Raw genomic sequence first — 25,901 nt, 5'->3', positions numbered from 1 at the left:
AAAAGCACTTATTATTAATTTTACCTATTACTACATTTTGTGCACATAAATAGATTAAAAATTTCTACTACTATTAAATTATGTGGTCGATCGAAAACTCAACCTCGTTATTGAAAAGTTTAAACCAACTAAATGTTGAATTTGTCAAGAGTATTTATATGACTTTATGGCATCTTTCCCCTATTGAGGGGGTTATGATTTGTTGGGTATTAATTCATTTTTGGGATTTAATCAAGAGACAAAATACATCTAGTTTTTCAGTATATTCATCAATTCTGTAGATCATTCTATGCTACATCTGGTTTACAAGAATCTTTAGCAGTAGAATAGCAGATTCTACGAATGAGAAAACACGAAAACCTGGCCGCGTGTGCAGCAGTGTATTTCAACAAATAGACATCGTGTGTTCGCCTTGAGTTCTCTTCACCCAGTCCAGAATGCTGCTACAATCATCAGGCGAGACGAAGAGCCTTCACAAAGCCGTAGATTTCAATTTAGCAGTAGAATAGCACGAATCGAACTCTAATTCTTGACAGATCTATATGAGAATGCAGATAAAAGACGCGAGAAATGACTACCTATTTTGAGTGCGATAAGCCTTAAGTAGACGGACTTCCTTTGGATGCGTCATGTCCTTCTCCATGCAGAGCGACTGAGGCACTTTAAGGTTCCCTGATTGGTCTTCGTACGCGTCACATATGAATCTCAGCACATCTTCCTGCAATCAAGATAAAGGTAGATTCTATGACAACACAGCCGGTCAAAATCAATAGACTCGAAACATGTTCTTTCCATACCATGGGCCTTGAGGCATTAATCCAGCTGTAGATGGGCTCGTTCCGAAACCATGTCAACTGTCTCTTTGCAAAATTTCTGCAATTTTATACCCAACTCGATTTTACTATTCAAGTTACTAAAAAATAACTCTCTATCATTCCTATGACTCATCGGAATAATTTACCGAGAAGCTTTTTGAAACTCAGACAGAAATCTGTAGAATTCTCTAGAAGAACTCCAGCCCTGTTGTTCTCTGGCCCTTAGCAGAAAGTCCATAGCCTAAGAATTTCAAAAACAAGGAAAACAAACTCAAACACCGGCCTTACGACAAAGATCCTCAGAAATGGAACTGGAAGCATACTTGTCTATAGCCAATTGCTCGACTTGCAGAATTGGAATTAGGCATAAGGCCCAAATCAAGAAGCCACTTTGACTCCGATAAAATTCCATCATCTAGCATAGGAAAAGACAACTTAAAGCAGTAAGTTCTTGCAAATATGACTAGTTTCCTACATAGGTGTATATATGTAGAAGACGCCATAAACTTTCTCTTTACCTAAAAGCATATCTTCACACCTGAAATCAATTGATCTGTAAAGATCCAGCCTTTGTGTGGAAAGGAAGAAACAAACAAAATCATAGTCCAGGTCGTTTGAGTCTTTCTTTTGAGGTTCACTATTTGAAGAGTGTATGTCAGACGATTCTGCATCATTCGATTCCAACTTCTCCTTGAAAGAATTATAGGGTACTTTAAAGGCTGATGGAGATGTGCCACTAGACTGCATGATTAAAACAATCATGGCATTCAGATGTTTATTTAGAACAGAATAAAAAGATGATATGTTCTAATTCTCAACCAACCTTAAGAATTTCAAGTCTGCGACGCAACCGATACCAATCATTTGCTGCTAATGACTCGACACCTGGATCGCCTGCTTTGACAACCAATTGTACAGCTGCATCCCAGTGACCATCCCTCTGAAATTCTGCAAGTTCTGAATGCACTTCCGAGGTGATCTCAGGTGAGGCTTGTGGAACATCCGGTTTCCCATATATGAACCTTACACAACAGTAATGAAAATTTAGAAGAATGCATTTTTCAATGTTATAATGATCAAAAGAAAAAAAAAAAAAAAGCCATGAATTAAACGTAAGCAACATACCACCGTAAGTACAACCCTGTACCGCCTGTCACAATTGGGACACGGCCTCTAAAAAGAACTTCCTCTGTTTTTTGCCTCGCATCCTCATAAAATTTTCCAACAGAATAATCTGATAGACCAAGAAAATTCTTTTATGAGATACATCAAACATTAAAAGCCACAAAATTTAGTAATGAAAGCCCATGTAAGCATAGAAACCACATTTGAATCTTATTTTAGCTTGTGGTAGCACTCGAACTGATGGATTTTCATTCCAAAGATGCTTGATTAATGATGCATTGTAAAACAGTTACAAATGAACCAATAAAACCATCAAAATATAGTACTCCATGTTTTAACAGATTTGAAATCAATCTCACAGTCCAACAACAAAGAAGATAACGAAAAATTCTTTAAAGGAAGGATTTTTAATCCCCATCCTGGTCCCGCAGCTTAAAAAAAGAAGGAAAAACTGATGAAAATGTTTTCGCTACGTGAGCGTGACGTACTGTATAACCGCAATAGCACTATATATCTATATCACAAACAATATCTCAGTGATGTTGCCAGGAACTGCTTTCCTCAGGTTAATAAGAGCAAAGAGTTAATATATTCACTTTTCATATCTCAACACAATATAGCATAAGCGACTTAAGACACACAAGCATGTAAATTAGATTCCTGATCTTTTATGGAGCAAGTTATTACTTATACGATCAAGTCTAATCGCAAAATAATGTCACAGGGCCATATTTCACCTCCAAATAGCTACAGCATAAGAAAATGAATAAGCTTTCAACGCAATCTTTCAAATATTACCTTCAGATGGGTGCAATATGTCCACCAAATGGTGTGGGACTTCCTGGAAAAATTCAAATTCTTGACGTAACTACTTCAGCAACTCCCACACATAAATCAGTGCTCATAACTTCAAGCATATGAGCAATAGTACAATCACTTAAAGCACATTCTTTCAACTTATCAGCAAAAAAATATCATTTTTATCTTCACAAAGTCACAATGAAGCAAAACCATCAGAAACAAAGAGACCATTTCAACAACACAACCACACCTTTTTTTCATTTTCACAAAACTTCAAACCTTATCACAGCAATGCAAGGATCCAATGCAACTACATATGAAATAAACCTTATCATAACCAATTTCCCCAAATTACCAATTACAGAATCAATTTATAACTTTAAATTGAAAGCCAGTAGCTCTGCATCATTACCAAACACACAAATTCAAAACTCGAGAATACCTCTCTGTCTTCCAAGGAGGGCTTTGCTGAACCAATATCAAGCCCTTTATACACCTGCCATCGAAATACAAACTCTCTCAATAATCAAAATTGAAATAAAATTGACACTCCTCAAATGAAATTCTATACCAGAATACTAGAAATTCATTCACCTGGACGGAATCAGCGCTGATGATTTCTCCATTGAGTCGTTTTGCGAGCTCCAAGGCGAGCCTGCTTTTGCCGGCGCCGGTGGGGCCAGAAATCACAATTACTTTCTGCCGCTTGCTTTTTAATGAGCAGGAAGTGGCGAGGAACCTTGTAGCGCAGAAGATGCGGAATGGCGGCGGCGCCTCAGCCGGGGAAGGGAGGCGGAGGCAACACATCCGTACGCCGCCAACTCTCAGACGGCTTATCATTTCGGAACACAGCTGAATTGATAATTTTTTGAATTACTATTTATAGAAAATTATATTCTGATTAAATCGGGGATAATTACACCTCACGTACGAAATGTTCCAATGTTTCAATTGAGTAAGTTTTAAGTTAACAAATAGTATCATACAAAAAATTTGATTAGTGTTGCAAATTAGTACATTCCGTCTAAAAATCACTAACATCGTTACTTTTTCTTATTTTTCATCCTTTCGACTCTAAATTAGCTACAAATATTAGCCGAAAGTAAAATGTGAAGTCATTGCTTAATAAAATGCCCATATGGCAATGCATAAGGTATTATTTAGAGAAATAATATCATGTTTTTTAGGCCTCAATTTTGGAGAAAAAGTAATAGTGCTAGTAATTTTTAGATGGAATGTACTACTTCGCAGCACTAATCAAACTTTTTGTATGATATATGTTAACTTAAAACATTTTGTACTCAATTCAAACATTGATGAAACATTTTGTATGTAGATTGTATATACCCCACTAGGTAACATAGAGAGAGAATGTATAAAAAATTAATTAAAGTTAACGGTGTTAAATGATTTAGACGGAATGTATCAATTTGAAACACTAATTAAACTTTTTGTATGATATTTGTGAACTCAAAACTTTTTGTATTAATTTAAAACATTGATGAAACTTTTTGCAGTAACTACCCCGATTAAATTGAGGAATACGAATTGGTTTTATTTCGATTAAATTGGTTTTTTTTTTATTTTTTGAAAAGGTTGAAATTGTGGTCCTAGATTAAGAAATTTATTGACGGAAAGATGAACCATCACACTATATTCACTCATAAAAAATTCTACAACAAAGTTAGCAAATCCAAGTTTAATAGTAGTAACATTTAAGCTTGAATTGAATTGACTATTTTTTATGTGCTCTCTAGTCTAAAATTATATCGAACTTGTTTTGGTAATTTACTTTTTTTTTAAATCTCTTTACTTTTTTATGATCCCTAATTCACATTAATTGCTAAATTAGAAAGAAATCATAAGCTTAGTTTTCAACTAATAATATATAAATTAAATATAAAAAAAATAATCCATAATATGATGTCCAATCTATTTAATCTCGATATTTTTTAATAAATCCATAAAACAATGTAAGCATGCACAAATTGTAAGCAACCTTAGTTTTCTCATTTGTGTTACCCGACGCCTAACCTCACCAACCAGTTGTTGCATACACTTGAATCATTAAACCTTAAACATATACCAATGTAGTAACCAAACATATCACATAACATAACCACCATGACCACACTGCACCACCGACGGATCCACCTCCTCTTCCGCCTCTCCGTCGTGGCGGTCCTCGCGCTCGGGGCAGCTCGAGTCATTGTAGATAGCTCCCGGAACAGCTACAGCATGTGGCCGAGCAGCTCGATGCTGCTGGAGTGGACAACTGGCCGCAGATATACGACTGCAGTTCCGATCGATGTATCCGTGGACGAGGAAATCGAGGAGGGGTGCAATGTGTTCCAAGGTAGCTGGATTCGGGATAATGAGAGTTTTCCTCTCTATGGAGAAGAAAGTTGCCCGTTTCTGGTGAAACAGACAACTTGCGTCAGGAATGGCAGATCCGATTCTTTTTATCAGAACTGGAGGTGGCAGCCTGACGCGTGTGATTTGCCAAGGTAATATCGGGTAAATGTTCGATTTTGTCCCATCGTTGCAAAAAAATTTACGTAGCATGTTTTTCTTGACATGCACTCTATGATCATGATGTTAGGTTTGATGGTATGAAGTTAATGGAGATGTTGAGAAACAAAAGATTGATGTTTGTTGGAGATTCAGTGCAAAGAGGCATGTTTGAGTCCATGATTTGTTTAGTACACTCTGCACTTCCTCGAGTTGTAACGAGATCCCTCCATCGCATACCTCCGAGGAAAGTTTTCAGAGTCGAGGTACTCACACACACACACACAAACACATACAATGGTTGATCCAGGAAATGAAACTCGTGAGGTCAGACACAATGGCCGGCAATGGGGTTGGTTGACCCACCTGACCTCACCTGGATCTGCCATTGCACACACATTATAGTGCAAATAAAGTTTCTATTTAACGCTTCAATACAATGAAGCATTTGTTAACCAGGTTGTTTCCAATCAACACTAGGAATTCAATGCATCCATCGAGTACTACTGGGCGCCTTTCCTAATCGAGTCGATATCAGACCATGCAACGAACCACACCGTGATGAAACGACTAGTGAAGCTCGATTCCGTAGCTAAGCATAGCAAGGAGTGGGAAGGAGCCGATGTTTTGATTTTCGAGAGTTATATATGGTGGATGTACAAACCTACGATCAATGCCACGTAAAATTATTCTCGTGCGAACTAGACTTCATTTATACGCAGTTTTGGGTTCAACATTACGAGTAGCAATTATGCTTTTACAGGTACGGATCTCTCGACAACGTCCAAGAATACGACGTGACAACGGCATATAGGTTGGCAATGGAGACGTGGGCGAACTGGGTCGATTCGCGCATCAATCCCGAAACCCAGAAGATCTTCTTCGCAACAATGTCACCTACACACTTATGGTAAGTCTAATTTATAATCAGATGTTATAAGACAGCGTATGAATACAGCCATTGTGTCAAATTTTCGTGTGCAGGAGTTGGGAATGGAAGCCCGGGACAGACGGGAACTGCTTCAGCGAGACACACCCGATTGAAGGGCCGTACTGGGGGACTGGTTCGAACCTTGACATCATGGGGGTCGTGGAAGATGTACTCGGGAGATTAAAGGTTAATGTTACTGTTTTGAACATCACCCAGTTGTCCGAATACAGAAAAGATGGCCATCCTTCGATTTTCGGGGAAAGAAAGGGAAAGCTCTTAACGAAAGAACAGAGATCCGATCCCAAGAATTATGCAGATTGCATACATTGGTGCTTACCTGGAGTGCCCGATACTTGGAACGAGATTTTCTACGCGCTACTTTTACAAGATTATCGCGATCAATCCATAATATGACTAGCTAGAATGATGTGATGTAATGTATGAGAGGAGACACCTTTTTTGTCCGTCGGGAAACCACTGCCTCCGGCAGAGAATAGGTCGAGGAACTGTCAAGAAGTAATCAGTATCAAAAACATCCACAGCCTATGTCAGTGAGAATTTTATGATTCACCACAACCACAACACAATGCAAGTATATATAGGTATCCTTATTCTTCTCAAATGTAAGAACTAGTAGAAATTTAATAAAAGAAACAATTTGTCATAAAAACACTAGCCAAAAGCAGCTGTTAGCTTTTTCCTCAAAAAAACAAAAACAAAGAGGTCTGAAGTTTTAAATTAATGAAAATTTGATAATATAGAAAAAATATATATCTGGTTGAAGAAATGGCCTCCAGCGTTACCGATGGAAATGTGACACTCAGAGCAGCTGCCAGTCGTTTTCACTCATCTCCTGAGACGACTGTGTTCCCTCCGCATGTAGAGCTGTGTTCAGAAATGAGGACACGGAACTTTGCGTAAAATGCTGCTTTGATTCCACATCAATGTCACCATACATTATTGCCAACTGCTCGTATTCCTTGGCTATCCTCTTTCGAGAATTAAAGGCACCGTGTATTAATTTCTGTGGAAAAAACAATATTAATGTCAGTGTGGAAATGCCATATGCAATTTATCTGGTTAAGATTGTTTATAATTACAAAAGTAAAAGCATAAAGATATTACCTTATAATAACTGAAATTTTTTCTTCTATAAGAGCTAGGTTGGGGAAAATTGCTGTACAAAACGACACTTCTTCCATCATCATGCTTTACATTTGAGGAAAGGTCGACGTTGTCCAAATCAAGGTCTCCAATTCGGGCACCGAGTCCATACATAAACTCTGCAAAATGATTAAGCATATAATATAAACCGTATGAATAGTTGAAGAACGTATTTCACTAATAGAAGAAGTAAATGTTGATAGAGGTATCGCAGAAATTACCAGATTCAGATGGAGACATTAAAATTTCAGAATGGCGTTTCTTGAAATGTTCTTCATGGCAGATTTTAAATGAACCATCCAAAAATTCTGACCTATTGGCGTGCAATGCGTTGTCATCTGCCAAAACCAACATTAGTTTCTAAGACTTCTATGTATCTTCGAGTACGAAAAAGGATAAAAAAGATAACAACAAGCATAGTAAAAAATAAACAAGATGATAAAAGAGATTAAGACAAAGCAACCATTTGATTCCATCATTAGAGACTTTGTGGAAGATGCAGCAGAAATATCATGAGTGCAACATTCAGATACTCTGGAACTACGAGAGTGCAGGACATCATCAGCCTCCTTAGAAAACTCTGCGCACGAAGACTTTGTAGTCATACAAGAACATGGGGATGTACAATAGGCGGAAGACATGACAGCCACAGTTTCTTCTTTTTCATCGCAAAAAAATGAAAGCACACGTTCAGATGACTGAACTGAGGTCGATAAATCAACACTATCATCTTCAGTAGAGCAGATATTAGACACAGCCATATATTTTTCCTGAACCTCGTCATCAACATCACAAGCAAGAGGAAGTGGTGAATCTGCCAGCGAACAATCTTGAGTCAAAACAGGTACAGGTGGTGAATATAAACTCCCATTTACATCTGAAGAGCAGCTTTTAGACAGAGCCATGTATTTTTCCTGAACATAGTCATCAACATCACAAGCAAGAGGAAGTGGTGAATCCATCAGCGAACAATTATCTTCAGTCAAAACAGGTGCAGGTGCAGAAGATAAACTCCCGTTTGGATCTAAATATTGATCCTCAACCGACTTGCTTTTACAGAACCAAGCAGCGGTCGGAGAATCAAAACGAGGTATTGTGCTGTCTGAGAATACCTCATCTCCTTTTTGCTGGTTCAAATCCCTTCTTTCCTCTTCATGGGCTGAAAATGCAAGCAAAGGAAATACGTCCTCATCAAACTCTGATGAAAAAACGCCACCATCTGTAACATTCTTTTCTGCAGTAATACTGTCTTCGCTATCTGGGACCATGCCATTCCCTTGTTCTCTCTTATTTTGTGCCTCCGGGACATCAGCCAGCTGAGAGATTCGCACCTTGTCATAATCGGAGACATGATTATTTGCCAGTTGCATTTCATCAGCCCAAGTGGAAGTTGCTCCAGTCCTAGAAATTAACACACCATCCTGCACATCAACTTGTTCACCAGCAGCCAATTGTTGCTCGGGCTCTGCAGTGTCCCCAGAGAGTGGAAATATGTCTTGCACTACACCAGAGTAAAGTCTTTTGACAGACATGCCTACACTTTGCACCTTGTTCTCGAAAAATTTCAAAGTATCCTGTTCAAGAGGAGCAACATACAGCTCAATTTCTGAATCGCACTTATTGATGAATGACTGAATCACTGACTTCTTTAGAAAAGAAGCAAAAAGAAGTCTATAATATAGTAATAGACATAACATAGCCACACAACGTTAAGTGATATTTTCTTTGCATCAAAACACTACTCATTCCGACAGAAACGTGCCATGGCAAAAACGAAATAGAAGATGCACTACCTTGTTTACCAATTCATCCATATCCGTACGAAACACGTGCTCCAACTGGTCGAAAATGTTCCCAGCCCAACGATTACTCTTGAAGTCCATCGGCACAATGTTCCCTGGCTCCACCATAAACCTACAATACAATGCAAACAAGTTGAACGAGGATTGAACCTGCAAGCACTCATATATAAGCACAAATTCTTCATCAAATAGAACGAATTTCATTCCAAAATTCAGCTCTAGCCATCAATAAACAATCAAAAAGCTAACTTTTGGCGACAACGCTACAACAAACACCTAACCAGCATGAAATATGCTGAAATTGTCTCTCCAAAATGATTCAATTTCCAATTTAACCATTCAGGCACACAACAAGTTCATGGAAAAGCAGAAGGCGATAAACACAGCTCACAAATTACAACTGAAAACTGTGTCACGCAAAGCTATAAAATACTACTTAAAACCTAGACGATTAAACAAGACATTTAAATGCACACAACTGAGCCAAGCCATTGAAACCACCACCGAAAAAAACTCCAAAAAAAAACGATATTTATTTAAAAAAACTCAACAATTCTGTCGATCATAAAGCTAGTTCACAACTCAAAATTCAGTCTTTCCCCCATTGTACTATTCCAATAGCTGTTTTGTACCAGAATCCAAACCTAAGAGCCGAAAATTCAGTCACAATTCTGTCACACGCAAACACGCAGTGATCAACATCAATTTCATCATAATTCCTGCTATCCGACAGAGCGAGGTGTGATTAAGAGAAAGAAGAGACGAGAAAAGAGGAAGAAGTCTCACCGGCGGTGGATAACCGGCGGCGCCGGTGGCGGAAGCCTTCGCACGTGCTGGTGCGGGTAGAGACTTAGAGAGGTGTTGTAGTCGCACTACTATTAATTTGGTTTTCATATATTTATAGTGAATTTAATGTGAGTTTTTAATGGGATTTAACATGATTTAGGAACTTATTTACTTGTATCTTAGATATGTACGGATATGAAGTGATCTACTCATTTTTAATTAAGAAAAAATTGATTTGTTTTAGCATGGGATTGTTATATTGCTAACTATAATTAAATAAATTAAATATTTAAATTAAGGGTCTTGATCATCAATTTTGGAATGTCAATACGATTAACGTAAAAACGTCAATAAATGTATTAAGGTCAATTTAAAAAAAATTAATTGTAATTAACTTTTAAAAAAATCTCAAAACTTTAAATGAGTATAGCTATCTTAATTTAAATTATTTTTTTACAAAACATACATCAAATTAAAGATAATTTTATAAAGATTCTAACGATATCTCACTTGCATATCTCGAGATGTCAAAATTTGAATTTTTTTTATTTTAACATTTGTATTTTTTAAGTATCAGTTTTATGTATCATAAAATGTCAATGTTAAATTGTGTTGACATATTTAATGAATCGTATTGATATTCCTGATACATTATATTGACATTTTGACTAAAAACTCTAATTTTGATAGTTTTTAACATTTCAAAATTTAAATAATAATAAAAAGAAATTACACATGTCAATTTATAGACCACTAGATCTCTACGCATTTTATGATTTTAAATTAGTTGTTGTAGTTAGCAATTAAAAGTTGAGTTAGCAATTGATCACTCTCCTGTTTTAACAAGTATATATATAGAGAGAGGGAAGTGATCAATTGTTAACTCATCATTTAATTGTTAACTACAACTAATTTAAGGCCATAGGATTTTAGAAAACGTGTGGTCTACAATTTGTCACGTGTAATTTTCCTTTTTATTAATAAAATCAAAAAAGATAAAAAAAACTCTAAATTAGGGTTTTGGATGAAAATGTCAATATAGTGTTTCAAAAATATCAACACAATGCTTTGAGAATGTCAATACAGTGCTTTAAGAATGTTAACTCATTGCTTATATTGTCATTCTACATGTATTATATTGACATTGAAGTCGAATATATAGTTGTCACCTTAAGTGTTTGCCTAGGGTGGGCACGGTACGGTATACCGCACCGAGAATGGCATACCGCATACCGTACCGTAAATTGCGGTATGAGAAAATGTCATACCTATACCTTACCGAATTTGCGGTATACCGAATATACCGAAAATTCGGTATGATTATTTCCGATACCGTTACCATACCGTCTATGCGGTATACCATACCGTATTGCGGTATACCGTACTTTTACGGTATACCGAAATAAAGTATGACATACCGAGTATGGTATACCAAAATAAGGTATGGCATACCGTAATACTTGTGTTTCATTCCCAAAAAATTCTATTATAGCCAAATATTTAAAAAAAAATTTCACTTATTTAAATAATGTCCAAAAGATTAAAACTACACTACAATCAAATATATACAAATGATTTGATTTGCATCTCTGAGTGTGTGTGCTTGGGGTTGGGGACGGTTGAACTAAAATATGAAAGTAAGGTTAGGGATTTTAACATATTAACTACTTTTTATATAAATTTTAAATATAACATATATATCGATTTTTTAGCAAATATCGTAAATGCGGTATATTGCGGTATACCGCGATATAGGAAAATCTATACCTTTACCGTACCGAAATCTATCGGTATGGTATCATACCATACTGCAACTTGTGGTATACCGCAAATTCGGTATCTTCGGTATTTTTTCGGTACGATAAGTGCGGTATTTCGGTATTACGGTATATTTAGTCAGCCCTATGTTTGCCTATAGAATTCTCTATAATATAGATATTATCTAATAAAAATATCTAGACTTTTATAGATAAAATATATTCAATTTTTATAGAGAAAAATCTATATATTTATACTATAAAAGAATAGATAAGAGAATTTTAGAATAAGTAAGGAATGCTTATAAATATGAGTAAATTGTATAATCTTGTACAAGTTTTAGAAGTTGAAAAGTAGAGTGTTTCTTAGTTTACATACACCACCAACATCTCATAAATCATTTGTCATATATTTCGTCAATTATCTTCTCAAATATTTCCATTAAACTAAATTATGTGTAAATTACTAGTGAGGATGCGGACATAAGTCAGAAAGAATCCATGCACGTTGATATATCCGAAGTTCTAGTCACCATTTCTCGTAAGGGGCGCAGGCACCATACCCGAGATATATGCCAAGCTATGGGAGTTATGAAAGTTCAACTCCCAAATTGTCTCCTGAGAATCTGATTTCGAAGAGTATACCTCAACTACAGTCGTATTCCTCAAACATAAAAGTCGGACTACCTTGATATCGTTATTGACATGTGCAGCCAAATCCAAGGGAGAGCATCTCTCTTCGTCCGTACACGAACCCAGTTGAGACTAGAGCCGTCGAATCTGGCAGAATCTTGTACATCTTCGTAGCGGGATTCGGGATTCCAGATTATTATTTTATTCGTTGACGAAGGATTGGCTAAACATATTAGGCCGTCACACGCGTCCATGAAGGGGTGGGTTGATCATAAGCTAGTGGCTCGGGTTGGTTCGGATGAATGCCTAATTCTGTAAATCTCAGCAAGTGCGATTATTTCACTTCATGCACTGTCAGACCATTGCGAGATTGCAATTTTGCAAAATCTTTTTCCTCGATCATATCGCCCCATTGGTGGTTAACACACTTTAACCGCATAACCTCTTTTACCCCTAATCTTGAGAGTACATTGCTCCTCAAGTCCAAAGGAAGATCATTGAACATGGTGGCCCTTTGAGCAAGAGCACCGCTTTCAGCCATTGTCTTGATTTTTTTGATTGCAAAACAGAAAACAATTCCTATGCAAAAAAGAATCACCTTCCGATCTCTCTGAAGAAAATATACTCAAGTTTTGTGCTCTATTTGAGAGATAGTGCGAAGGTTTTTATAGACTTCTTTATCTCTCGCGAGTGCTCTATTACAGAGAATGCGATGAGATATGAAGTGGGAAGCGGGTTTTTAAAAAAATCGACGGACGTTGTAAAAGGATTACTCCCTCCGTCCACGAAAATTTGTCCCAGTTTTCCATTTACGTCCGTCCCCCAAAATTTATCTCATTTCACTTTTACCATTTTTAGTAGTGGACCTCATATTCCACTAACCCATTCCTACTCACAGTTTATTATAAAACTAATACTTTAAAAGTAGGACCCACACTCCACTAACTTTTTCAACTCACTTTCCATTACATTTCTTAAAACCCGTGCCCGGTCAAACCGGGACGAATTTTCGTGAATGGAGGGAGTATTTCCTTTCAAAATATGCAAGTACCTTGTTGAGTGCTGATTTATTCATTTATTTATTTATACTATTATTTTATGTCGTATCACGGTTACCGACTACATCTTCTCGTTCCACCTCTCTTGTTCCGTTCGATCGTTATCTCCACTCCACTTTCAGTAAGTAATCTCTTCCATGTTAATGGTTGATTATCTTTGTTGTTATAATGATCATGGATCCGGTTGATTGACAAATTGATGGTTTGACTTGATTTCTCGGTTCCCGAATTTTCTTCTGTTTGATCGGATTCATTTAATCAATTACGGATCTCCAATCGATCGATTTTGATGTTCTTATGATATTCTGTATGGAATCTCATATCCTGATCTGGTTTATCACTTGTATGAATATGCTATCTGCTTGAATTTTTTTGCTAGCTGTGATAGCGTGCTGTGCTTGCGATGCAATTGAGTGGTTGTAGGCTATGCTGGGATTAGATTTGGGGGAAAATGTTTTTTTCCAGCGCGTTACTTCCTGATTTTGGGGTTAATTGATAGAATTTTTTATTCAACTAGCTAGCAAGCTGAAAAATGAACAATCTTATGCTTTAATTTTGGGGTTAATTGATAGAATTTTTTATTCAACTAGCTAGCAAGCTGAAAAATGAACAATCTTATGCTTGAATTTTGGGGCTCTGTCTTGTCAGCTTCATGTAAACGGAAATCAATTGAGCAATATGGTTCATGCCATTGTTTTGGAACTACTATTTTTACACTATTTGATTCTGTAGGTAGGAACCATTCCTGTAAATGGCTGACAATGAGGAAGAGAAGGAGACTGGTCCAAGGGGAAATGAGTGGGAAGTTGTATCACTCTCTGCTTCAGCATATGCTGCTGCTCCTGGACCCGAACCGGTCGGCTCGAGGCAAGATAGCGTAACAGAGTTCGATAAGCATGAGGGTGAAACTTCAGATGCCATGTTTATGTCTGGCCACTTTGTTTTTCCTCCGAGTCAGCATGAAAATTTGCCGATTGAACCTGAATTCAGTGAATCGGACAGTGAAAAGGGCGGACAAGATGATGTTTCTCAGTTGGGTGAAGAAGATAGAGCTAAATCAGATGCCAAGGATGAAGGCAGTGCAAGTATTGAAGGACTCATGGCTGAAGAGCTTCCTGGAATTCAGGTACTTAATGAAAAAGGTAACATCACCATCTCTCAGTGGAGCAAATCTTGGAAAAGATTAGGTCTTTGACAAAGCACGGAGTGTTTACACCCCTTTAGATTTTAGTTCGTTTAATAGTGAATCGACCATGGGCTTATCCAATAATAGTGGGGGCGGTGCAGGAATTGATGATTCTGTTGAACCTCTTGATTGTTATGTGGATCCCGACTTTCCAAATTTCCAGAAGCCCATTGAGGGGGACAAATACGATGATGCTGACCTTCCTTGTGAAGCTTGGTGGAAAAGACATGCCTTTTCAGTGTATGCTCATGCAAAAGAAGCAAATACGGTCTGGTCTATTTTCCTGGCCGCAGCTGTTATGGGACTTGTAATAATCGGTCACCAGTGGCAGCACGAGAGATGGCAGGTTTTGCGCCTAAGGTGGCAGTTTGATATTAATGATGAGGTATTCCCTCTTAATTAGATACACTTTAGTGTCTCTTCGATGTTTATATGCTGGAATTTGGCTGTAATTTGTCATCCTTATTCTATGTTAGGCAGCTTATACTCTTTAGCTAGACCAATGCTTTTGAAGGTGATTGGAATCCCTTTTAAAATACCCATCGAAGCAATATATGATACTGACAATCTAGTTTTGTATGCCTGTGTTAAATGACTTGATTTGTTTGTGCTTCATGTGCAGAGGATGAGCAGGTTGCTTGCTCCCATATCCCGCCTTAAAGAAATGGCAATTGGTGGCCACCGACGTGGTTCACTTGTTAGAGGGAGCGCCTCATCAGAACGCTGAGATGATGACGAAATGTTTTATTAGGGGGGAAACTGGAAAGAGTTCTAATGCATGTCATATGCAAGTTGTACAAATTTGATCTGTATGTCTCTCAACTAAGCTTGTTCATATTTTCATTGTCATACTGCCATCATGATATGGGGTTTTATTGATAATCAAACTTTGGTGTTAGAGTTACTTGACAATCACTTATTCACCATCCCTCTCTTTGATTTATTTTATATGGCTGTAGTCTCTGCTTCTTCTGTTGGGCTTCATGGGCATCTATGTTTATTGTGTGATATAGGCCTTTTATATGTCATACTACTCTAGTCAGTGAAGTCGGACTGAGGTTTGAAGTCGTGAGCTCATGATACATTGTAGCGTCTTAACAAGCTGTAGCCGTATTGGGGATTTCGGTGGTGTTTTTTTTTTTTGCCGTTGGAATTTAACGTTTCACTAGTTTATATCTTACACAGAGGTCTATGTTTAGAGTTGTCAAATGGACTGGGTCACGACCCACTTGGTTTGAGTTCGGCTTATGTCTTGTAATATGTCCTAAATCCTGAGAAATTGTTTAATTATGACCCGTTTGAAATTATTACTATAAATTAGAAGGTTGGACAAAGTTAAATTGAATGAAGCAAATGCATAGTTGATAAGTTGAGCAATAAACATGCTATATTTCTCCTAATTCAAGGAGATTAGAGCACGACTCAATTATAAATAAGTGAAGTTTGCAAAATTCGACTCCCTCCATCCTCTTAAAAATAGACCATATTTGTCATTTTGGTACGTCTCTTACAAATAGATCAATTCTGGTTAAGAAAATTTTTCTCTCTCTAATAAGATAAGTTTCATTCTCCACTAATAATACTATAATCATTTTTTAGTTCTATCTCTTCTAATTTACTAATTATGCATTAAAATTTGTGTCTAAAATATTTTCTATTTTTTAAGGACAAAGGGTGTATACTTCGTTATACCCCAAAAACTTTGTTTTTAATTATTAAAGGCATTTATTAAAAATCTAACTATATACTCCCACAAGCCACAACTAATAAAGAGGCCCAATTTTATATATCTAGTTCATTTATTTTAAAAGTTGTATGCTAACTGGACTTTTGACAGAAAACATCAGAAATAAAAGAAAGAAAGTCGGTATTTCATCTATTCAGCTTATGAAAAAGTTTCAATCATGCAAGGTTTCATATTTTCACCCAAACATAACAAGTTTGAATAATAAATTAAACAGCAAAACATACTTATAAAATTGTGTGTTCACTTCACACACACACACTCTCATGTGCACAAACATGGTGGACTCTGAAGCCATGATTATTGGGTCTGCAAAACTTCAATACTTTAATATAAATCCGTACACTTAAACAGTATTATGTTGGAGATTTCAAGGCATTATTAGTTGCATTGCTTCATTCCCACATGCCACTTCCACTTGTAGCTTTCAAACTCCCTACAATATTATCTACAAATATTGTTATTAATTAAATCAATTGACATACAAATGGATTAAGTTGATGAAATAGTGAATTATTTTAGTACTAATTGATTTTGGAACAGAATCTATAAGATTTGATTAATTTCATTTATCATATCAAATATGCTTTAATGAATAATTAAGATCATATTATCTACTAGTTTATAGTTGGAATGGATTTAAGAGAATAAACTTAGCTGAAAAAGAAGAAACAAACTTACACATGGAAGGTGGGGGCGGATTATGGATTAAAATAAAGTGGACCATCTTACATAATTATTGAACAAATCATATGCCATATTATTCTACACCATCCATATTACAATTATATTTGGCATTATCTATTTCTTCCACTGTTAACATATTTTAGTCAAAATAGAATGGCAATACACTAGTCAATCACGATAAATAAACAAGTATATTAATGGAAAAAACACAACTACGAGAAATAGTTGATAAGGTTCACAATCATAGTCTCAAAAACAACATTCATAAACCTTAAATGCTTGAAAAGTCACTAGAGCACTTAATTCAAATTGAAATTCTAATATCAAAAATATCACACGCGATCACAGCATTCTCTAATACTGAAACGGTCCACGTCTCCTACAATGTGAAAACATAATGAGTAAGAAACATTAGAAATACACACAATATGTATCAATTTCATCATATAAGAAGGGTCTTAGCGTTTAAGGTGGATAGGATGCAACGTACCTTGGTCGTGGTAGGCCAGACATGGGATAATATGTGATTGAACTGGGATAGTATGGATATACAGGTTCCGTCATGTAATTATAAGAGTAATCGGGCAGAGCCCGACTATAGCTAGAGTACCCATTGTTGTACATATCGTAGTCATAATAGTGGCTCTGGCGGGCCCTGGGATGGTTAATCTTCACATATTTCGGCTCGGCATGAGGCCCGGTTCTAGACAACGCTTTCATAAAATAATTAGGTTCAACTATTGCTTGCAATCTAGCCAACCCTTCCTCAGCATTGATATCAAAATTGTAGGTTCCTATCACATAAAATAAATAAATCATATTGATATATGTTTCTTTCAATCACAAATATTCAGATAATATTATCATAAATTTGTGTGAAAATGAGGTGAAAGTATATGAGATTAATGGGAAAAATGTAAAAGTATATATTTTTCCACTATTTCTTTTATTGACATATGAAGTTAGGGATATTAGGATCCAACTATTTCTCATACGTAGAACAAGAAATGAAAGTAATAAACCCTAAAATAAATAAAATAATTTAGTATAGTGTATTAAAAAGTATTACCACAAACTGAACCAAGTAGCTCTGTTGTCATCATTTTGCAACACTGGCAATTACCATTCACCTTGAAAACACAATTCTACAAGAAAAACATTTACCAAAAATTTCATATAAACACTCTAACAAAAACCAAAAAAATAGAACGATTGGCTAAATTACCACTTCAGCATAATCCATTGTTTTCCTCCAAATTAGTCGTCGAATAGTGATTTTTTAATGGTGTTTGTGACTGAATTTATAGACTCACAGAAAAGTTATAAGAGTGCTAAATTTTATAATAATGGCAAATATTCGGTTACCGACTTAAAAATTGTGTACAATATGGAAAAGTTTTTTATTTTAGGTAGTTATTATTACGGTGATGACAAAAATGTTAAAGATATTACAAAATCGGATGACATAATATTTAAAGATAACAAATCGGATGAAATAATAGTACTATTAGTATATCTTGTGAGGATAAAAAATGGTACACATATTTAAATAGAAAAAATGAATACAGTTTTTCTTGATTTTATACAGTGTCCAGTGGGCCTACAATATGGCAGTGGAAATGTATTTAATTGGAATTTGGAGTTTTGTTTGTTTGCTCAAAATTAATTTTTTTCGTAATTATTCAATATTGAATTAATTCCAAATTATATATAGTACAATTCAAGTCATGGTATTAAAAATTGAAGATCAGAACTTATAAATTAGAAATATTAAGTAACATTATCCTAAGATTGTATCAAATCATTCTAGAATCGTAATTGTTTGATATTAATTCAATTTAGAAATTATATATTATACTATATAATTATAAATTAGGAATATTAAGTAACTTTATCCTGAGATTGTATCAAATTATATACGATATCCGGAGTTGTGGTGACCTTGAGGTCACGGGTTCAAATCCCACCACCCGCTGGAAGACTTTCGGCCTTAATCCGCAAACCCAGTCGAGCAGGATTAGTCGGATTCCGCCGAAGATGGATTCGGTACACTTGTGGTCAAACCAAAAAAAAATTATATACGATATCCACTCGCACAATATTCAGAATATTCATTTTGGTATATTTGGTCTTCTTTTTAATAAGTCATTCTTTCTAGAATCATAATTACTTGATACTGAAGTAATTTGAAATTATATATAATTCATATTATTAAAAATTGAAGATCGGAATATCAAGTAATTTTATCCTAAGATTTTATCAAATCATATGGAGTATCAAGTAATTGAAGATCGGAATATCAAGTAACTTATATATATGGAATATCAAGTAATTTTATCCTAAGATTATATCAAATCATATGGAGTACTAGCTATATCCATTTGCAGAATATTCGATCACAATATTCATGATGCAATTGTGGTTTCTTGAGTATAGAAATCCTTCATTTTTACTAGTATAAGTTATTCTTTCTAGAAATTTGGTATCTATTTCAATTTTATCCTAATATTATGTCAAATCATATACTATGAAAATTGAAAATTTAAGATCAAATATACACAACACAATGTATATTCGAAAATCAATTTTTATAACTAAATTCAAACCTTCCGAAAAAATAAAAACAATTTAAATTATATATATATGGTGCCACTATAGTGTCCTCCTATATATATATATTAAGTTAGAAATATTTAATTTTATAAAAATTCATACATTAAATACAATTCAGATTTCGAATATTAGCCTCCAATTCCACTTTCATACAAAATACATTATATATCTCCCTAGGAAAATTAAGATCAAAAAATTTACTAATAAAAAATATGCAGTGTACAAATAATGCAAAAGAAATCATTTTTTTTATAGAAATCAATTCAAAAGAGGGTACTTTTTTTTTCTTTTTTAGAGAAAATTTGATGACAGTTGAAAATTCAATAGTGCTGAAACGGTAAGCCCCTCTATCGTTATTAATTGAGGAAGGATGGCATTAATTTATTTGGTCCATGATTATTTGTTAATCCTCAATTATGTTTGCACTTATTACAACATTATCCCAATCTAATTAAACAGAAAATTACAATTACTTTTTATTTTATTTTATTTTGAGAATATGAACGGTTCACTTCATATTTTAATTCTAAACAATCTTCGTAAAGATTGAAGTATAAATGATAAAATCACTAAAGTTTCAATGTGAGTAGAGATTAAATTTTATGATTTCACATGAAAATTGGTTAATAGTAATGCAAGAACTGGAAAATTTGTTTCATGTATAGTGATGCCACGTTTTTATATTTAATGCAAACGTGTGTTATGATTTAACTGATATAATTACTACCGATTTATTCTACTATCCGACGATGCAATCCGCATAATCCACAGCAATTTTGACTTTCAACTACAAAGATGACTCCAATGAGTCGGTGCGAATTTAAGGATGACTTAAATTATTTTTTTTTACATATTTTATAAAAGAATTTGTGTATGTTTTAAAAGTTCTCCTTCAAACACTTAAGAAAGAGAGAAGTGCACTAACATTTCTACCAACTCTCCCTTTGAAAACAAGGATTATGAAGATGCCTCTTAACAAAGAAAAATAAATACTCTTACTTTGTAGTGAAAGGTTATACATTAACCTTCATACTCACTCTACCTATTAGTATTACTAATTTGTACTCCATTTCTCAATAATTGTCCATTTTGATTGCGAATATTAATCATTTATGATAAAAAAAAAGTAGAGAGAAAAAGTAAGAGAGATAATGCTAAAAAAGAAAATGACTCACTTATCTTGGGACGTCCCGAAAAGAAATGTGAGTCGCTTATCTTGGGACAGAATGAGTATCAATTTTGTTTAAATTTTGTCCTCATACCCTATTACTATAACTACCATAAGCATAGTATACCAAATTGATGCAAAATTGTTATTAGAAATGGGTCACTCACCCCTTAAAAGGCCGCATCCTCACGTGTGGGTTGGAATGACATATCGGACTTCCATCACGTGGGTAGGCAAGAGAATAGATAAAGAGATAAACCATCATCGACTTGAGCCCTGCTCTGATACCATATTAGAAATGAACCACTCACCCCTTAAAAGGCCTCATAAAGGGGAGGGTTATCCACACTTATATAGAGAAGCTAGGATCATCACCAAGCCGATGTGGGACAAAGATTTGATAAGATTTTATAATTATTCCAATTATAAAACCCAAAAAAGAAATTGGAATATAGCAAATAAAAAGAATACATAAGCTAGTTCAATTTGAAAATGATTGAATATGCATTATATTTAATTCATCAGATTAAACTAATTTAGTTTTAAATAAATAATTATACGATAATAAATCATAATCTATCTCATCTAACTAAAATAATTTTTACAATTTAATTTTAGATACATAACCATTAATCAACACTATTATGATTGGTTCAATATTATGAATCTCATTATTTAAATGAATAATTATTTCAATTAAAATATTAGAAATAAAATAAAAAAGTTATTTTCTGTTCCTTCGTCATCCCTTTCTCTGTAAAACCCACTGTTTTTTTTTTCCTCTCTGAACAAAAAAAAAAAAAGTTGGTTTTCTCTCTCCAGCATTCACATTCATTCTTTGCTTCACCCTTTTAAAATCACGAGATCCCCACGCATTTCCCCTTTCCCCTCTCTCTCTCTTCAAAACCCCCCCTTTCTCTCTCTACCATCGCTCCCTCACTTCACATTGCCGACGATAATCCCAAAGACTCACAGGGGAAAAAAAAGGACTTCGAAAACCGCCCCCAAATAAAATGTCCGCCAAAATCAAACCGGAATTAGGGCTCCAATCCCTCTCCGATCGCCTCCGAAACACCCTCTCCTACTCCGCCGCCGATTGCGCCGCCGCCGATGACGTCAACAAGCCGGACTTCCGCGAACTTGATCTCGCCTCGCCGGTCTCCCCCCTCCGAACCCGGCTCACCACCACCACCGCCACCAGCAGCAGCTCCAGCTCCTCCGGATCCGTCTCGGGCCGGAATTCATCCGGATTCAACCCGAATCCGCCCCCAAAATCCGATTCAAACCCTAACACTAACAGCCATTCCGGCGAGCTTTCCGTCGAGAGCTCCCCTTCCGCGAACCGGAGCTCTAAACCGGCCCACACCCGCTCCGATTCGGCCGGTTCGCTGACCTCGCCGGCCTCAAATGTGCTTCCCACCGGCAACATTTGCCCCTCCGGTCGGATTTCGAAAACCGGGATGTCGAGCCGGTCTTCGAAAACCGACGTTTTGGGGTCCGGTTCGGTGAATTACGGCCACGGGAGCATAATGCGGGGCGGCCTAGCGGCTAAACCGGCGCTGGACGCCTCCCCGCCGGTTTTCTCGAGGGGGCTGATGGTGGGCGGTGAGCCGGCGAAGAGGGCTGCGGTCAGCGGCGGGAGTGATCCCGAGGAGGTGAAGAGGATGGGGAATGAGAGCTACAGGAAGGGTAATTTCGCGGAGGCTTTGAGCCTTTATGACAAGGCCATCGCTTTGTCGCCGGGGAATGCTGCCTACCACTTTAACCGGGCGGCGGCGCTGATGGGGCTGCGGCGGCTGGTGGAGGCGGCGAGGGAGTGTGAGCATGCCATTGGGTTGGATCCGGGTTATGTGAGGGCTCACCACCGCTTGGGATCTCTGCTTCTTAGGTGAGTTCGTAGAGTAAAGTTTGAATCTTGATTTCCTTTTTTGTGTTAAAGTTTGAATCTTGATTTCCTTTTTTGTGGATTTGTTTTAGGATTATACCGATTTGTATAGTTGCCTTGATGGGTTTTGAATTGGTATCATGAGCTGTGATTTTAGTCTGTGTTTGGATTAATCAGCATTAGCTTGTTCATGGTTCTGTTAGATCTGGTTGAGCTCAGCTTCCATGGCAAGATTGTTTTAACTGTTTGTTTTCTTGTGGTTAAGTCACTCTCACTAGTTGCCCTCTTCTTCACTGCATCTTTAACTTTTATGAGTGTACCTTTTCGTCCTTCTTAATCATACACTACGGAGGACTCTCTCCGTTGGCGTCTGTTCTTGAGCCACATTTAGGCCCATTGCAATGCAAATTATCCAATTTTAATCCCGAGTCTCTCGGAGTTCTTGTTGTTAGGTATACTCATCTTAGGACTATTTCATGCGTGTGCGTGTGTATTCATCTTTATGAATGCTACTTTGGCCTCCTGCTTTAGAATTTTTTGTTTGTTTGTCGTGCATTATACCGTCAGCTATCTAATTCCTTGAAAGAATCGCAGCTTAGGTCATATTGAGAATGCGAGGAAACATATTTGTTTTAGTGGGCACCAACCAGATTCTGCTGAGGTGCAGAAGTTACAGTCTGTAGAGAAGCACATGAGCAAGTGCACTGCTGCACGAAGAGGTGGCGATTGGAGAAGTACGTTGAGGGAAGTCGAAGCTGCCATTGCATCTGGAGCTGATTCTTCACCTCAGGTGTGCACCTATTTTGTTTACTAAAGTTCGATTTTTTTTGTCTTAGTATAGACTACAGAGCTAAGATTGATTGCTGCGATTGAACTGGTTAAATCGGAATTTGCAGCTTTGCGCGTGTAGGGCAGAAGCTCTGTTGAAACTCCATCAACTAGATGATGCATTTTTGGCGTCGCCAAGCATCTATAATTCTGCTCCTTCTACCCATCTCCATTCCCAGTCAAAGATATTCGGGATGCTTTTCGAAGCATACCTGTATTTCGTAAGATCCCAAATTGAGTTGGCTAAGGGAAGGTGAGTTTGGAAAGTTTTGCACAGCTCCATCAGATACAAAAGATTAATGTTCGAAGTATGAGATTAATCATAAAATGTCTGCAGGTTTGAAGACGCTGTAACAGCCATTGAGAAGGCTGGACAGATAGATCCTCGTAACGTTGAAATAGCAGTTCTACTTAGCAGTGTGAGGTTGGTGGGACGTGCTCGTGCTCGTGGAAATGATTTATTCAAATCAGAAAGGTTCACCGAGGCCTGCTCAGCTTATGGGGAAGGCCTCAGACATGATCCTTCAAATTCTGTTCTCTACTGCAATAGAGCGGCTTGTTGGTTTAAGCTTGGCATGTGGGAACACTCAGTCGATGATTGTAATCAAGCCCTCCGTATCCAACCCAGTTACATCAAAGCTCTGCTTCGAAGGGCTGCCTCAAACCGCAAGGTATGGTGTCTCTTTGCCTATTTCTAATACTATTCGATTTCAAGGTTTTAATAAACGTTGCAAACATTACTCGCAGCTCGAGCGGTGGAGTGAAGCTGTAAGAGATTATGAAGTGTTGAGACGGGAACTCCCAGACGACAAAGAGGTTGCGGAATCACTGTTCCACGCACATGTTGCTTTGAAGAAGTCACGGGGAGAAGAGGTACATAACATGAAATTTGGTGGGGAAGTGGAGTCTGTTTCAGGTCTTGAGCAGTTCCGAGCTGCTGTTTCATCACCTGGTAAGTGTGCCATCGTCTGTCCGTGCCCTGAACTCGTACACTTTCCATTGTCATAGCAGTGAATCATCAAAGCTAGGAAATGCAGGTGCATCCGTGGTCCATTTCAATACGGGCTCCAGCACAGAATGTAAGCAGATATCTCCGTTTCTGGACACATTATGTGCCAGATATCCGTCTATCAATTTTCTCAAGGTCAGTCGGATTTCTGATTTCTTTCTGTGATTGTGCTCGTTCCGATATTCTTACACCTTACACCTTACAACTGAAGGTGGACATTGAAGAGAGCCCTTCAATTGCTCATGCTGAGAACGTCAGAATCGTGCCAACGTTCAAGATCTACAAAAGGGGCACGCGAGTGAAGGAAGTGATCTGCCCGAGCCCCGAGGTCTTGGAGTCATCGGTGAGGCATTACAACATATAAAAGATGATTCTTGAAAATTTGATATACCTACACATTGTGTTGTCTTTGGGGATAGGATGGCCAAAAGCCATAGAGTAGTAGCCGTTGCTTTTTTGGCGTAAAAATTCATTCTTTCGTCCGATTCCATCATCGTCTTCGCCTTTCTCCACTTCTCATTCATATATTTTCTTGAGATCTTTTTATCTTTACCATTTCTATTTAGAGCAAAGCCTTGTCCTAGTAAATGTGCATTGGAGAAAAGGGTAGTGAAGGTTGTGTACAATTATTTTGCCTTTAGTTGAAGTTTAGAGAGAGGGATTGTTTGGCATGGGTTTTAGATAAGGATGTGTACATGTACATATGTGATGATGAAATATACACAAAATTGGAGGTATTGGGCTAGTGAAAGAAGGATGAGGTCATTGATATTGATGTTTCTTTCTCAATCATTTAATCAATAACAAATATATTCTACATTTTTTTTTTATCATTTCAGTGTATTTTACCATTGTAGACTATGTAAACACCTTCATATTTATACATATCCCTATTTATTCCAGTGTTTCTTCAATGTTAACTCTCTTTCAACTCTCACATTTGTGTAAACAAGTTGTATTCTATTGGTTAATTATAGGCTTGGGAAGGTGAGTCAAAGCTCTAATCCCTTGGCATAAGGGTTTTGCCCAAAATCACATGTGAGCAATAAATATTTGCTAACTTCCAAATAGTCCCCACAAATGATAATAATATAATAAATCCCATCTTGTACAGAGAGAAATAATAAGTCAATGAAAGAAAAAGATGAAAATAAAATTGATAGAAATTAGGTGTTTTGAGAGAGATGTGTGGGGATATCACTTTTTATTTAATATTTGGGGTAGTAATGCAATGAATTCCTGCTGACATATGCTGCTGCTCCCATAAATGTTGATTGGGATAATTGCCCTACAATAGACTTCCTATTTTTTCAATATTTTCCTGAAAAATCACCATTCACTCATGGTATTTTGGTTCTAATTAAAATGTTCACATATAAATAATCAACTTAGATATAT

General features: G+C 36.6%; 6 protein-coding genes across 9 annotated transcripts; 3 read left to right on the top strand and 3 right to left on the bottom strand.

Moving 5' to 3' along the window:
* Nucleotides 1-234: 234 nt before the first annotated feature.
* On the bottom strand, nt 235-3,593 carry LOC125203418 (tRNA dimethylallyltransferase 9). 2 transcript variants are annotated; one of them, XM_048101754.1, is made up of 11 exons: nt 3,336-3,593; nt 3,184-3,237; nt 2,739-2,781; nt 1,941-2,049; nt 1,639-1,837; nt 1,334-1,556; nt 1,139-1,230; nt 962-1,056; nt 798-873; nt 579-718; nt 235-470 (listed from the first exon to the last, which is right to left on the bottom strand). In XM_048101754.1, exons 1-11 carry the CDS (start codon nt 3,579-3,581, stop codon nt 386-388), a joined length of 1,362 nt encoding a protein of 453 aa, XP_047957711.1. In that variant the 5' UTR covers nt 3,582-3,593; the 3' UTR covers nt 235-385. The 2 variants fall into 2 exon arrangements, with proteins under 2 accessions (XP_047957711.1, XP_047957712.1); XM_048101755.1 differs by lacking the exon at nt 235-470 and having other exon boundaries at nt 610-742.
* A 1,245-nt stretch (nt 3,594-4,838) lies between these two features.
* LOC125207806 (protein trichome birefringence-like 31) lies at nt 4,839-6,753 on the top strand. The gene is made up of 5 exons (XM_048107305.1): nt 4,839-5,248; nt 5,344-5,518; nt 5,733-5,932; nt 6,016-6,162; nt 6,237-6,753. The coding sequence occupies exons 1-5, from the start codon at nt 4,866-4,868 to the stop codon at nt 6,595-6,597; spliced, it is 1,266 nt and encodes a 421-aa protein (XP_047963262.1). The 5' UTR covers nt 4,839-4,865; the 3' UTR covers nt 6,598-6,753.
* A 52-nt stretch (nt 6,754-6,805) lies between these two features.
* LOC125207805 lies at nt 6,806-10,008 on the bottom strand. The gene is made up of 7 exons (XM_048107304.1): nt 9,936-10,008; nt 9,141-9,299; nt 8,460-8,921; nt 7,811-8,261; nt 7,569-7,685; nt 7,309-7,466; nt 6,806-7,207 (listed from the first exon to the last, which is right to left on the bottom strand). Exons 2-7 carry the CDS (start codon nt 9,255-9,257, stop codon nt 7,004-7,006), a joined length of 1,509 nt encoding a protein of 502 aa, XP_047963261.1. The 5' UTR covers nt 9,258-9,299; nt 9,936-10,008; the 3' UTR covers nt 6,806-7,003.
* Nucleotides 10,009-13,418: 3,410 nt separating this feature from the next.
* LOC125203658 (ATG8-interacting protein 1-like) lies at nt 13,419-15,473 on the top strand. Of its 3 annotated transcripts, XM_048102055.1 has the most exons (5): nt 13,419-13,504; nt 14,116-14,525; nt 14,671-14,954; nt 15,046-15,083; nt 15,192-15,473. In XM_048102055.1, the coding sequence occupies exons 2-4, from the start codon at nt 14,135-14,137 to the stop codon at nt 15,061-15,063; spliced, it is 693 nt and encodes a 230-aa protein (XP_047958012.1). In that variant the 5' UTR covers nt 13,419-13,504; nt 14,116-14,134; the 3' UTR covers nt 15,064-15,083; nt 15,192-15,473. The 3 variants fall into 3 exon arrangements, with proteins under 3 accessions (XP_047958012.1, XP_047958011.1, XP_047958013.1); XM_048102054.1 differs by lacking the exon at nt 15,046-15,083; XM_048102056.1 differs by lacking the exons at nt 13,419-13,504; nt 15,046-15,083 and having other exon boundaries at nt 14,116-14,509; nt 14,657-14,954.
* Nucleotides 15,474-17,290: 1,817 nt separating this feature from the next.
* On the bottom strand, nt 17,291-18,255 carry LOC125204252. Its single transcript, XM_048102854.1, has 4 exons — nt 18,226-18,255; nt 18,070-18,145; nt 17,491-17,794; nt 17,291-17,379 (listed from the first exon to the last, which is right to left on the bottom strand). Exons 1-4 carry the CDS (start codon nt 18,241-18,243, stop codon nt 17,355-17,357), a joined length of 423 nt encoding a protein of 140 aa, XP_047958811.1. The 5' UTR covers nt 18,244-18,255; the 3' UTR covers nt 17,291-17,354.
* A 3,368-nt stretch (nt 18,256-21,623) lies between these two features.
* LOC125208189 (TPR repeat-containing thioredoxin TTL1-like) lies at nt 21,624-25,405 on the top strand. The gene is made up of 7 exons (XM_048107773.1): nt 21,624-22,669; nt 23,261-23,456; nt 23,563-23,747; nt 23,832-24,165; nt 24,242-24,446; nt 24,532-24,638; nt 24,715-25,405. The coding sequence occupies exons 1-7, from the start codon at nt 21,795-21,797 to the stop codon at nt 24,865-24,867; spliced, it is 2,055 nt and encodes a 684-aa protein (XP_047963730.1). The 5' UTR covers nt 21,624-21,794; the 3' UTR covers nt 24,868-25,405.
* The last annotated feature ends 496 nt before the right edge of the window (nt 25,406-25,901 follow it).

This window comes from Salvia hispanica, chromosome 2 (genome assembly GCF_023119035.1).
Source record: "Salvia hispanica cultivar TCC Black 2014 chromosome 2, UniMelb_Shisp_WGS_1.0, whole genome shotgun sequence".
NCBI classification, from domain to species: Eukaryota; Viridiplantae; Streptophyta; class Magnoliopsida; order Lamiales; family Lamiaceae; genus Salvia; species Salvia hispanica.
This window is presented reverse-complemented; position numbering and strand designations above follow the sequence as displayed.